Source organism: Temnothorax nylanderi, unplaced genomic scaffold (genome assembly GCF_030848795.1).
Source record: "Temnothorax nylanderi isolate EJ_2023f unplaced genomic scaffold, tnyl_v1.0 TNYL_tig0498_pilon, whole genome shotgun sequence".
Taxonomy (NCBI): Eukaryota; Metazoa; Arthropoda; class Insecta; order Hymenoptera; family Formicidae; genus Temnothorax; species Temnothorax nylanderi.
The window spans coordinates 15449-30488 of NW_027249560.1; the positions used below are offsets into that span (position 1 = coordinate 15449).

Consider the following 15040-nt stretch of genomic DNA (forward strand, 5'->3'; position numbering starts at 1 on the left):
AAAACCCTTAGAAACCCCCAGGTTTCATTTTTATGCAAAACAAGCAATTTTTAATATTTTTGGGCGCCATATTGGATCCGCCATTTTGTATTTCTAATTTTTAATGTCATATTTGAAATCAGCGACCCCAAAAACCCCAATATACAGACGTTCATTCTCATAAAAACGAATCTTTGATATTTTGGCCAAAAAATAGGCGAAACGTCCCATAGTGCGACGGAGGAGCATACGCGAAATTAGTTAACAACTGCGTCGCGTTTATGTTCGAGGAAATTCGATACGAACTCGACGGTGTGGAGATCGACCGGTGTAGAAACGTTGGAATAAGAACTACGTGTCGCTAACGTCGAACGAGCCAGAAGATTGCAGAACGCCGGATGGAGTTATCCAACAAACGAATCGAATCTGAACAGCGCATCCCATCAATTCAACTTTTGCGTACCTTTGAACAATCTGTTGGGTTTCTGCGAGGACTATAAACGCGTGGTGATAAATGCGCGACACGAGCTTATCCTGATACGCGCTCGTAACGACGTCAACTGCGTCGTAGATCCGAAAAAAACCGTGCCGAGAGATCCAGCCAAGGATCCTAAATTACGTTGCTGAAAGTGCAATGGCGTATGCCTCACGTGGCGTCAAACGACGTGACTAAGCTATCGTTGTTGCGAACGTTGGAGAGCGGACGATTTCTGAGCGCGGGCTTTCGCTCTTGGGACCTGTACGAATTTCCCCTGCTGCAGAACACGACCAAGCATTCGTGGGCCGTGAAAGCCGCGCCGCAATTGGAGAAGCCGCGATACGTCATATTCGCGCTGCAGACCGGACGGCGAAACGAATTCACGGAGGACGCCTCGAGGTTCGATCATTGCGCGCTCACCAACGTGAAATTGTATCTCAACTTGGAATTCTATCCCTACGACGACGTGAACGCGGATTTCGAAAGCGACAAGTTTGCCGTGCTGTACGAGATGTACGCGAAATTTCGAGGAGCGTACTACGGGGACAGTCGCGACGACGCGTTCTTCTCCCCGCGCGAATTCGCGCAAGTAGCTCCGCTCGTGGTAATTGATTGTTCCCGTCAAAACGATTCGGTGAAGAGCGCCACCGTGGACGTGCGCATCGAATTCGAAAACAAGGAAAACGTTCCGCCGAAAACCACCGCCTTTTGTCTCATCGTTCACGATCGCGTCATCGAGTACAGTCCGCTGACCAACGTGGTGCGCAAAATTATCTAATGGAAAATGCGGTTGTAGGATACCGCATCCCGGAAACGAGGGATATATAAATTCAAGGATCCTTCCATTGTTCCTCAGACTTTGTTAGGAACGAGCAGTTTAAGCACATCCTTAAACGAACATTATTACATATTTCTTTCCAACGCGCGCTGACTCAATGACCACAGCAGCAACGACGACGACGATCTTCGTCGACCTACAGGGATTCGTAGTGGGCGACAGATTCGTCGCGAAGGAGGTGGCCGTGCTGCGAAGCGAGACGCGCGTTCTGGCGCATCACGTGTTTCGCGCGCCGATGAATTGGGATCTGCTGACGAGCGCCGAGAAGGCAAGGGCCAGCTGGCTGATGGCGAACCATCACGGCCTCCGTTGGGAGGATGGGGACACAGACTATCGCCTAGCGAAGACCATTATTCGACGCGCGGTGTGCGACAACCTGGAAGAAACGTGGGAGAGAGAAGAGACGCCCGGCGCGCGAATCTATGTAAAAGGTCTCGAGAAGAAGAGGTGGCTGGAGGAGATTCTCGGCGACGTCGACGCTACGATTGGGGCCATCGACGCCGAGTACGACGACATCGATCGGTTGGAGATTCTTCGCGCCGATCGCGCGTTTCGCTGCGGACGTCATCAACGGTGCTGCGCGATGGAGAACGTGATGAAGTTGCGCGACTGGTGGATCGAGCGACGCGAATGTCTCTCCAACATCGATTCCACAGATTAAATGTAAAAAACATATTACTCGTATGGCATAATTGCATTTTTAATGTATTGCTCATTTTTTAATTGTATTACTTATTTTTTATTGTATTAATCATTTTTTTTATTCCATATGTATCCGTCTATCTATATTGTATTTATTCATTTTTTTACACCATCATGTATATCCTTCTATCCATATTGTATTAAATAATAAACTGATGTAAAATCGACGAACAATGCGATATTCCTTTTCTTCACATACCTATACCCCGTATTCTATGTATATATTATAAGCTGTCGGTACGTAAAAATGGTCGGTCGCGGGAGCGCGATAATGCCGAGTGCGTAAAAATGGCCGTTCGCGGAAACGTGATATTTTCAACGAGATAAACAGAGAGAAACGAGAGCGCGAGACAGGAGGGAACGATAGCGTCGAACGCGAGACGGGTGGAAGCGATAGCGCGATACGGAAACGAACGAGAACGCCGAGACGCTCCAGCGTGAGGCGTGGATAGGAGCGCGAGTGAGCGATAACGCCAAGCGTGCGATTGGATGGGGTAGGGAGCGGTAAAGGAAACGCGATATCAATAACAGAAGCGTACACTGCAAAACATATCCTTTTTATATAAAGGAAAAGGACACTTCTATTTTATAACGAAATATACAATGTTAAAACGGATTTCTTTCGTATCCATTTTATTTAAGTGTGACTGACGCTATTCTTAACGTGACACTTTATATATAATATATATTTTAAAATCCTTTAAGACTGGTAGTGATTATTGTTAAGACAAACGTTATAACGAATAATGTAAAAGGACATGGTCATTGGTTGCGGTTTTAAAGCGGACCAAAAATAATATAACTATGGTGGAGGTTATTTTTTATAATATTATTATTTTTCATATATTTGTACATATTTTTTCATATATTTGTAAATATTTATTAAAATTTATTAAAATTTATTTTTTTGTTTTTACACTTTTTTATTTACTTTTGGGAGGGCCAACTTTCAGGGACGTCGTCGTCATCGATGTTGATCACTCTATTATCCTCTCGATTTTCCACGCCATTCCCCTCGTCGTCGTCATCGTCTCTCTCTCTCGCGACCGCACCGTCCCGCCGGTCCCGCACCTGGCTCCTCGATCGGTGAAGCCAGTCGCGCAACATCGCGATGCATCCCGCGAACTTTGGTAACGAACAATCGTATTTGGTTGCGCGACTTCTTCATCAGGGAGGCGATGATGGCTCTACACAAAATATGAATATAATTAATATAAATATAAATATAAATATAAATATAAATATAAATATAAACATGAATATAAATATAAATATAAATATAAATATAAATATAAATATAAACACTGTCATGTAATTATGTTTAATAAATCTACTTACGTTCGCTCCAACATTACGGAGTCCTCGTCAATGCGAACAGTTAATTGTATGCAGGCGGGAACTTTTTCTGTGATATTTCTTAAACGCAGCTGCAGCTGCCGCACCAAATCGGAATACTCGTCCACCGCTCTCGCCAGGGACGTGGTGTGAATTTGCAATAAATTGACGATACTTTTTATGTCATTTAGTTTTTCCATCGTCTTTGTTTCACTACGTTTAAAAGAGACTGTTCGTGTTAAAACTGTGGATAGACTACACCCAAGTCTAGACTCGAGTTCTTTATATACCGAGAAAATGTGACAAAAGAAGGATATTGCGGTAAAAAATGTAATAAGAATAGCATTTTTGCATCGAAGAAAAAATGCATCGAGGAAAAAATGCATCGAGGAAAAATGCATCTTATCAAACCGACTCATCCGCCGGAATCGTCGACGCAATTTTTTCCACCCGAAACTCCTACCACGACACCTATCCACGCCGAGGAAATGCGACAAAAGTAGGATATTGCGGTAAAAAATGTAATAAGAATAGCATTTTCGCATCGTGGAAAAAATGCATCTTATCAAACCGACTCATTCGCTGAAATCTTCGACGCGCAATTTTTTCCACCCGAAACCCCTACCACCACACCTATCCGCGCCGAGGAAATGCGACAAAAGAAGGATATTGCGGTATTTTGCATCGAGAAAAAAATGCATCTTATCAAACCGACTCATCCGCCGGAATCTTCGACGCAATTTTTTCCACCCGAGACCCCGCCACCACCTATCCACGCTATCGCTAACGAGCGTCCTCGCGTAAACATTCACATCCGGAACGCTCATCGCGATCGCGCTCAAACCGCAACGCACCGTCATCACAGTTCCACCGTCTCTCTCTCTCGCTCTCGACGATGTGGCTCACACGCGTCATCGCGTTAACCGTGTGTTTTATCGCTGTGAGGTGCATCAATCCCACGGAGGAGAATTACACACTCGCATTCGATTACCTGCAGAAATACGGATATCTGACCGAAGATGTGGACGCGGTTCCGGCTCAGAGACGAAACGACGTTCTTCGCAAAGCTGTCGAAGATTTTCAGAAATACTACGATTTACCCAGCGACGGAACGCCTAACAACAAAACGCTGCAAATGATGAGTAAACCGCGATGCGGTTTTCGAGATTTCCTGAAGCATGGAACGAGAGCGAGTTTATCCAAATGGCCAAAGACGCACCTGACGTGGGATTTTTTCGTAGCCACCGAGAACGAGTTAAACACGGCGCGGGCCGCGTTTGACCTGTGGTTGCAGCATTCAGCATTGACGTTCGAACGCTCCGAAACGAATCCTGACATTATAATATCTTGGCGACGCCTACGTCACAGTAACACGAATGTCAAGGTAAACGGACCACATTGCTCGGCCAAATTCGACGGTCCCGGTAACGTGCTCGCCCACGCGTCTCTCCCGACGGACGAAGCGGGGTTCGTCTCCGAGGTGCACGTCGACGGGGACGAGCCGTGGCACATTCACGTCAGTAAAAATCCCTCGGATAAGTTCTCCCTACAATTCACGCTGACGCACGAGATCGGTCACTCTCTCGGATTGTTGCACAATAAGCGCCCAATTTCGGTGATGTTCGCGTACTCGCCCGTCAAGCAGTATCCGGTCAAGCTCGACAAATTCGACATTATGGACATTCAACGTTTGTACGGTGAAAAACTGACGAACGAGCCCTCACAGACGCCGGCGCCGCCGCCGCTGCCGCCGCAGCCGCCACAGCCATCGCCAGACCTGTGCAGCATTGATCGCGTAAACGTGATATTAATTTTGGAAAATCGAATGTACATCTCGTACAAGCGTTACGTTTGGTCGATCGATCTGGACGGTAGGACGTACAACGGACCGTTAGCCCTTTCGAATCACATGAGCTTTCTTCAGAACAATTACACACGCATAGCCGCAGCCTATCAATCCCCGTCCGGTGATTTCATGGTGTTCGTAGATAATTTGGTATACATGGTTCAATATCCTGAATTTACTCTGCGGCCAGATTGGCCGAAGACCTTGCATGAACTCGGATTTCCCGAAAAAACGATAATCAACGGAGCAGTAAACACCTACAGAGGACGTTCCTTCGTGGTGTTCAACGGTAACTCGGTAGCCGAGATAGACGAATGTGCGAAAAGAGTTATCAGATTTACGCCTCTCGAAACGACGTTTCCCGGAATACCGACCGGTGTGACGTCGATCTTCCGATACGTCGACGGCAATCTGTACTTCACCACTCGGACGCAGTTCTACAAATTCAACGAATTTACGAAGGCCGTCACGGCGGCTGGTAAATTCGATCTGCGGATGCTGAATATCGTCTGCCCTAAAGCCGAACTGTTGCAACAGTTGCGCGATCTTCTCGATCGAATCGTACGCCTCAACGATTTAACGTCACCGGCGAGCGATTCGTACGATGACGACGACGGCGGCGGCGTTCGGCTTTCCGATCGCCGTATCCGCCGAAAGAAGTAAAGAACTGAGCAAATTCCCACACCACGCCGCATATCGCGCGATATATAGTAAGAACTTTTCTACTTATACCGATGTGTCCCCCCCAAAGCATCAGTATCGCATCGTCAGCCGAATACGACGCGTCGGATAAAAAAATCAGAAACGAACGATACTACAGCGCGTGCGAAATGTTCTCGACGCTGACCGATCGACCCGCGCCGAAGGGTTTTTCCCCTCGCGAGACGGATTCGGAGATGAACGACGACTGCAAGATACGAAGGATCGATTTGACGGACGATTATCTTCATCGGGAGTCGCGTTCCAGCTCTCACCCCCCCACCGACATGCCCGTTGACGTGCCTGCGGTGCGCGTCCTAACGACACGTTATCTGCTGACGACGACTGGCTACAAATACTTAGCCTTAGGTATCACGATTAAGTCACCGTGGTATAGTATACCCACGCCTTCGTACGTGGATATCGCCCTGGGAGACAAACAAGGCAGGAAAGTCTCTCTGACGCTCGATATGTGGAAAGGACTGGTCGAGCGCAAACGCGACGTATTATCGTGTATGCGATCCACCCCCGTCGACGGAACCCGCCCCCCCTCACCGATAACAATCGGAGACATGACGCTGCGATTCGGAATGATCAACAACCTGCCGATCCTGCGTATTGAGCTACCCAACGCAGCTCGTGTGGCGATGTCGCTCAAAACCGTGCTCACGCTGTACGATTTCCGATTTTGCGTCAATCGCATCCTCTCGGCGTTGAACGCGGCGACTGAGGAAATCGACGCGAAGTATTCGCGCTATCGGGAGATAGCTGCCAACGCTATCAAGACGGGCACTTCGGCTAAAAATGCGATACTGAAGAGCGAATTCTTCGATCCTAACAACATCGTCGACTGTGAAATTACCGCGCTCTGTTTCCGATCATAATGTCGCGACGCGTGTCTGCAAATATATATTCATACGCGCAAAATAATGTGAGCGCACGTCGACATACGTATAATTTTAGTTTTTCACAATAAAAAAATACATATCTCATCTGTGTGTTCTCAACGCGATCCCGCGCTCCCCAGATCCCCCGACTCCGCTTGCTCCACAATCGCCGCGATTGCGTCATCCACGATATGGGGCGAAACGACCTTCGAACCGAGGAAAAACATCAACAACGAAGAAAGGTAATCGGGACCCGCGAAAAGAACGACCTTGAACGCATTTTCGTGGAACGTCTCTCGAGGAGCGACCTTGAACAAGTTCGAACGCGTTCAAACGCGTTCAAACGCGTTCGATCTCCTTCGGAAAGGCGCGCGATCTCCGCGCGCGGTCGATAACGTGCGACGCTCATATTTACCCAAGAGATACAGTTAGCGCGCGACGACCGACGCGGGAGGACGCGCGATTTCCGCGCGCGGTCGGTAATACTTCTAACCTCAGGCCGGTCGCGGGGGGTGAGGGGCGCGGGGAATCGGGTGAGGGGGGAGCGCGCTTGACCAATCACCGTCTTGCCTTTCCGTTCTAGAAAAGTAGTACGGAAAGGCCGGTTGGTCAGGCGCGCTCCCCCCCTCACTCCGATTCCCCGCGCCCCTCACCCCCCGCGGCCGGCCCGAGCTCGGAGTACCTGTTACCATACTACTAATATCGATACACATAGTTCCTTTGTTGAAAACAGTGCTAAACAGTGCTCTTCGTTCACAAATTCGATGTTATATACGCAAAACAGCTTAGCATCCGTAGCATTTGTAATTCGCAAAATATTACGTGTTACGAAAGATTGTATTAAGTGTCAATCAAACTTTTTTTCAAATTATTCTAATATAGATGCAAATAGTAATCTCGTTCAATGTCCAAGCTCAGAAATATTACAATCATTTACAAGATCCGTACAGATCACTTAGGATTTGCTGCAATCGTGTGCATTTGCTAGGAATGTTATAAAAAACTAACAGAAATGTTAATTGAAAAAGAACCGATGGAATGGGTAAAATGTTCACATCATGCGTCTTTTATAAAACAATGTGTTTGAGATCGCGAGTGCATCGTCGCGTGCATCGGTTTCGTCATATGAAACGGCATAATGCGTTATTGTTATTGTATGTAATCTCTTTGTGCTTTGCGTTATAACGTGGGCTTTTCCAGAACATTTTTCAATCTATTATTTTCAAGACGTTTCTCGAACGCTGTTTTGATGTTCTTGGGCGATAGAAAGACCCACGTTATAAGCAATCGTCGGCGTGAAAACCAACAAGTGCTAACGGCCGGTTAGCAATGTTTCGTCTCGCGTCGACGCGTTGCGGTGACGTAGGCAGCCGATTGCCAATCGCTCGTCACAATCCACGTTTCGCGCATGTCAGGTGCGACTCAATGCGTGGCGGATCCCTTTGCCGCCAATCGCACGTGAAGACCTGAGGTCACCGTCAACGCTTTAAAACAATTGGTGATTGTCGAGAAAAGCTCGGTTATAAAACAGCTTGCCTCGACGGAGAGGCTCTCTCGCTCGCAGTTCACCCGCAAATTAAAACCGCTTTTGTACACCGCTTTGAATTTGCTCTTCGCTAACGCGCTTCGCGAACACGCTTTCGCTGCTTTGCATGCCGTACTAGCTTCTGTGCGCGCTTTCAGGGCTTCTTTCCTTTTCTGGAAACACTGTACATATTGTATATATAAAGACTTTATTTTGTAATACACGGATTTTTGTAAACTAATTATGTTTTTTTTTGTGAACTGCTTTTCCTCGTGCATATCCTTCTCGCGCTATCAATCGCGTATCCGCGCACTCTCGCACACAATGTTTTGCCAAACATATATTATCACTACAGATACATGCGTTTTGTACAAAAGTAAATAGAATATTATCTGGGAAAGAAAGATATATTGGTAATAATCTTATATTTCGACAAGCGCAACATTATAAATTAAAACATTTTAAATACAGGTAGAATATATTTTTAAAAATAAAAATACTATTTTTAAATAAAATAATAAATATCGATTATATAAAATGTATTGCTACACATGTTATTACACCAACACATATACATACATGTTTTTAGCCAGAGTTTTGATAGAGAATGAAGTTTGTTTCTTTTGTAGGAGTTTATCAGAAATAAATGTTCTTAATTGTCTTATTCAAAAAATTGTATACTTATTTCTTCTAACGCTATAAAAATAATATAATTGTTGATACATTAATTCTCAACATGTATTGTATTACTCTAAGCCTGCTTTATTAATACATATTTCATTTTCATAACTTTTTCTCTACTATGTAACAGTCGCGTTTTCTCGCACGGAATTAGCTCGCCGGGCTAGGGTGCGAAAGCATGGAGACACTGGTTGGTTTTACACAAATAAGTATTCTTTATTCTTATCACTTTGTTACAGGTAGATGGAGGGATGTATGTGTGTGTGTGTGTGTGTGTGTGTGTGTGTGTGTGTTTATCGCTCCGCTGAGCCGCTGTGTATGTGTGTGAGTGTCGACTTACGGCTAACGCGCGGACGGACGAGTTCGCGGCTTATCGCGGACGGATTCGCGGACAAGTACGGAGGCGCGGGTAGACGCTCGGCTTAATACTAGTGCGGACGAGTTCGCGCGCGCGGAGTAGTGGCGGGCGTAGGGTACAGATATCGAGGACGGTCAGGAGCTCAGTCGGGATCAGGATCAGGACAGGACTGGTGACTCGAGTCTGTTCGAGTCCCCTAATTATACCCCGAGCGGTGTAAGTGGGGGCTGCCTCACCGCTCGGGCACGGAAGCACGTGCGGCGTGAACGCCTAGCACGTGTCGGGTGGCCGTCAGGGCCGTAACTGTAGTGATGAACGCGACGTATCGTCACATCACCCCCTTCCCCCGTTTAGAGAAAAATATACAGATATATATTTACACAGATATAGATTTACTCATTTATTCTTTCTTACATACGCTAACGGCGTTGGCACGATTTCAAGTTGCCCCGTGGATCGAAACGCAGGATCCACAGAGTTCCGCTAACGCGGGCTCGGAATTTGCGGTTGCGGTGTGACCGGAACAACGAATGGAATAATAAAAATCTAAAATATAGCCACTTACTACTTGGGCTGTGTTTACGGTCGCCACTGTATTTTTAGGCATCAATACAGAAAGCCTTGATAACTGCGTAGCCCCGTCCTTCCTTCTCAGCAATATGGCTGTCGTTTCTACGTCGCGGGCGCGTTCAAGGCCGTCGGCCACGCCCTTGTTAAGCGAAGCGTATATACGGAATATCGGATAGGATGTTCACTGGGGTCGCGAATCAATACTTGCTTTGTTTATTATAAACAAATAACAATTTATTAAATAATATCGTACAGCAATCTCGCGCGCGCGTGTTCGCTCGATCGCGTGTGAATACGTCGAGTTTTCTCGAAACGCCGCTATCTATGTACGGATCGTAATGATCTAAATAAGCGCAATAGGAATTTCCCGTATCACGCACTCACTGTCTCTACGAATGTATAAATCACGCTACTGACGCTAGCGGATAACGGGATAAGACCGCCTTTTTCGATTTGTATGACGCAACCGATGTACGTGTTAACGTCTCGAAAGTTCGCGACGGACTGTCCGGGAGGAACGGGTCGAGTTCTCCCACCTAAGACTCACGCATGCGCTGAGCTCATCTTTTAGGCGCGCAACCTTCGGACTCGCGGCACGTACCTTTGGGTGTAGATGGTACGATTCCATTTGCACTTCGTACACCGAGTCGCTCTTGGGACTCGGCACCTTTTCATGAGATGCTACACTTAAGTGCAACGGCGCGACTTGGCTTTCGCACTCGCGTGAACCAAACGCGTCGCTGCACGCAAACTTCGCGCAAGCGAACCAAAAGTCACTCGATTTGCACCGAGTGACTCTCAACGTCACAACAGACGAATCCTATGAAACCAGGTAAGTATTAATTTCCTCTTTCTTTCAGGTACCCGGGATCGCTGTGGAATCGTCTCATCTAGTCACTGTAGTCGGTGTAATAAAGGTAAGTATAAAAGGTAAGTATAACGCGGCTTAAAATTACCGCACGCATAATTGCATAATATTAAATTCTTAAATCGACAGGGAATAATGTTAAAGTATCAAAAGTATGAATATAATATCAAATCGGCTCAATGCCGTTTAAAAGTGTAGAAAGTTCACAAAAGTGTATTAAAGTGTAACTGAATATAATGAAAATCAATGCAAAATGCAACGTTAAATAAATCTTTGCCTGGAATGACTCCATCTGGCCGTTCTCTCTTCCGTGAGATGTAACTGTAAATAATATATGTGAAATTCAATGAATTTAAGAAATCTGCACTCGGAGTGCTAAAAGTGTATCAAAAGTGTAATTGCCGTGGCTGGCTCATCTCGCACGCTTATCCTAAGACGTCAAGTGTAGAAAGTGTAAAGAGTGTAGCACCTTTCGGTGTCTTTGTCTCGCACGCTGACATGCAAGTGTAGAAAGTGTTAAAAGTGTAATTTAAAGTGTAGAGCCTTCGCTGGCTCGTCTCGCACGCTGAATCCAAGAAACAGGTGTAGAAAGTGTCAAAAGTGTAATCTAAAGTGTAGAGCCTTCGCTGGCTCGTCTCGCACGCTGAATCTACGAAACAGGTGTAGAAAGTGTTACAAAGTGTAAAAAAGTGTAAATCTTATTAAATGTCTCAAAATATTATAAATTATCGTAATTGACTGAATATTGACTCAAAAGGTCATTTCTGTAATAGAATCTTTAAATATATCAAATAAAATGTAATGTGAATTGTACTTGTGCACCTCGTGCATCACATCGGCTGAAGGCCTTAATATTATTAATTAAATGTAGAAAATGTTATTAAAACTTTATAAAATTGTTAAATATGTTAATTGGGAATCTCTTCCGCGCACAGATTGTCTCTGCGTGTTTCTCTCGGCTGAGTGTACATAGTACCGTAAAGTGTAGCGTAGTGTAATTGTGAATAACGCTTGTAAAAATTAAATAAAATATGTACGTAATCAGGAATACATCCTGCTCGCTATTAATGTCAAAAGTGTAACTTAAGTGAACGCTTAAATATAAATTGTTATGTGTAATCTGGCTGTCACTCGCGGATCAGCCGCGGATCTACTCCCGCTCCTAATATCCATATGTAGAGTGTGAATAAAATATATAATGTAATAACCATGTCTGTGTCAGGGAAATTGATAATCAAAGGGAAAAATATTATTACGGAAATTATTAAGAATTCTATGAATCTCATGTTAAAAGTATGGCTCTGAATTGTCCCTAGCTGCGTAAACTAATAGGATCATATATATGATGAAAATTGTGAATAATATTAAAATGAACGATATTATCGTGATGTAAAATTTATCTGTGGGCATCTTTAATAACCCTTTCTTGAATATATCAAAAGTATAATGCTAATTAATGCTATTGCAAATGATATGAATGTTAACGTTATTGTTATCAACTTGCACCTCTCTGGAGGCATTTCCTTGGGAATGGAATATGTGTCAATGGGGTAATTATCTGTATTTGGGTGTAACTCTTTTATCTTTATTGTTTATCTGTACTTTGCAGTGTATAAAATGTGTTGCGTGTATCTTATGCCTAATCTTTTTAATCTCGTTGGCTCGCTGCCATATAATTGTCTTAAAGCTTAATTGTACCTTTTGTACTTTCTCGACTATTCGTCGTATATCGTGTTATAAAAGTTATAAATTAAAAAATGACTCGAATTTAAAAACTTAAAATGTAAATATTCGCTGGTACATTAAAAAAGGAATATTTTGGCGTTACAACTGCGTGTAAACGCTCTGCTCGTTCTGGTCCTTGCGGTCGGCTTCCTCCGGTTGCAATTCCTGCTGCACCTCCACCTCTGCTGCGAAAATCTGGCTGCCGGGCGACGTACTCTCGATGATTTCCGCTCTACCCCTCGCCATAAGCCTTTGGACCTCCTCGTCGGGTAACTCTTCGAACTTAGGTGTGTCGTTCGTGCCCTCGTATACTGTCGGGCCTGATTGGGTCAATATACTTTGCTGTTCAGCCTCCTCGGGTTGTCCACTCGGCTGCACCTTCTGCTCCTTGGTTGCCCCGCTGTCGTGGGACATGTCAGGCGTCAGACCGGTAGATTCCCGGCTCTTTTGGGAAATCGAGGTTAAAACCTGCGATTTCAGCGGACCATGGCGGAGCGGGGCACGGCTACTCTCTCGCCGGTGGAAAGCGGAAGCCAGAGTAGGTCGTCGAGGGGGGAGGCGCCCGAGATTTGCGCCATCTCGATGGTTGGGGGCGAGCAGGGGCCTGGCTGGTCGAGTGGACGGGCCGTAGTCAGGGAGGCGAGGCCCGGTGTGGCGGCGGTGCATGCTGGCGGGGTGGGCAGCGTCCTGGCTACGGGGGCCCGAGCTCCGGCAGTGTTCTGCCGTGGCTGCGTCGTCGGCGTGGTTGGTTCCCCCGGGGGTCCTCGCGGCTTGGAAGAGGCCTTGGGTGTCGGCGCGGTCGGTCGTGCGGCCTGGCGGCTGGGCGCGCCTGGGGACGGCCTGGCTTGGGACCGGTCGGCGTCGCGGGGGCGCTCCATAGGGTGCTGATTCGCCCTCACTCGGGGTGTTGGCGGGCGTCGGATTGGACGGAGCAGTACTGGCTCTATCAGGATGGCGGCGCGGCGGCGATTCTCAGCGTCGCCCCGCTGTATTCGGGTACCCACGCTGTATTCGGGCCTGGCGGCGGTGGGTGTCCTCTGAGCTGGTGGTTGGCCCAGGATCGATCGGCTCCTCCTACAGGTCGTCTTTATCATCGATGTCGCCAAATAGCTTTTCTAGTCTAGCGCGTCGGTCCATGGTGACGGAATTGCCGAATCTAGAACAACTGAAAAGCTTTTCGCGCCGCGGGCTTATATCGGTAGCGCGCGTATTTTTTTCGTGTTTTCCGCCTCAGGAATGCAGACGTCATATTCCCCAAAAACGGTCCGGGCGTTGTTTACGTGTCTTTATGTTTGGTGGCACGTGGCCCGAGATTCCGGAGCGCTTTTTAGGTCCTGCACGTGCACGTGCCGATGCCATCGCCCCTGGGGGTCGTGTAGGTCGACTATAAAGGTTCAGACGATTTTCCTTACCTCTAGCGGCCGGTATAGCGGAGGGCTAACTTAGCGTTAAAGCCCGTAGCCTTTTTCGAGAGCGGGTGTTCCCTCTTCCAAACGAGGTCTTCGACACGGGGTCTCCAATCCTGTCGTCGCAAGTTATAGTGGGCTCTCTGTCGTTGGAATGCTCGGGCCATGTTGACCCGCACCACTTCATAGGCCTCCTCCAGTCGACGGCGGGTCTGGTGGGGTGCCGAGTTTGCCGTGTGGCGTCGGTCCTCTGGGTGTGGAAGCGCGAGCTCCCGGCCATAGTTGAGGTACGCCGGAGTGTACCCGGTGGCCTCGTGTCGAGCGGTGTTGTAGGCGAATTGCAATAGAGACAGATGCTCGTCCCGGTGCCGGTGATACTGGGCAACCATGGTTTTCAATGACCGGTTGGTGCGTTCGACCGGATTGCAGTGGGGCGCTCTCACGGGGATAGTTCGGTGTTCGATCCGGAATGTCCGCAGGACTCCCTTGAGTTGGTCTGATTTCAGTTGTGTTCCGTTGTAGGTGATACCTAGTCGGAACATCCGTGTTGGTAAATGACCCGGTCGAGAATCGCCTTGGTGACAGCCGGAGCAGTGGCCTGGTGCAGGGGCTTGAGCTCGACCCACTTCGTGAATTGATCCTGCATGACCAGCAGCCAGGCATGGCCCTGGGTGGACCGTGGCAAGGGGCCAACGAGATTCAGTGTTACTTGCTACTATGGTCTGGTGACGGGGGGTGTGGAAGTTCCTGGCTGGCTTGGTCGTGGGTGCCTTGTGTGCCAGGCAGGTCGGGCACTGGCGGACATACCGGGTGATGTCTTGGAACATCCCCGGCCAGTAGAACAGCGGGCCATGCGGGCCATGCGGGCGATGGTCTTGGCGACCCCGAAGTGGCCCACTGTGGGATCTTCATGGTGCCTTTGTATGGTTCGGGTCCGTTCTTCTTTCGGGATGCACTGTTTCCATTGGTCCGCCAGGTCGACCTCCCGGAAATCCACATCATGTAAGATGTGGCGAAACAGCTGACCATCTTGAATGCGATAGTCTGGGAACTCGGTGGGGCGTTGCGTCGCTCCGGTCAGGATCCGCCGGTACCACTCACATTTCGGTGCCGCTTGAGCGCCGCACACCTCTGGTTGGCGTG

General features: G+C 47.5%; 2 protein-coding genes across 2 annotated transcripts; both read left to right on the forward strand.

Annotated features, from left to right (window-relative positions):
* The first annotated feature begins 620 nt into the window (after positions 1-620).
* On the forward strand, positions 621-1235 carry LOC139783408 (uncharacterized). Its single transcript, XM_071722560.1, has one exon. It carries the CDS (start codon positions 621-623, stop codon positions 1233-1235), a length of 615 nt encoding a protein of 204 aa, XP_071578661.1.
* Positions 1236-4227: 2992 nt separating this feature from the next.
* LOC139783409 (matrix metalloproteinase-18-like) lies at positions 4228-5841 on the forward strand. Its single transcript, XM_071722561.1, has one exon. The coding sequence runs from the start codon at positions 4228-4230 to the stop codon at positions 5839-5841; it is 1614 nt and encodes a 537-aa protein (XP_071578662.1).
* The last annotated feature ends 9199 nt before the right edge of the window (positions 5842-15040 follow it).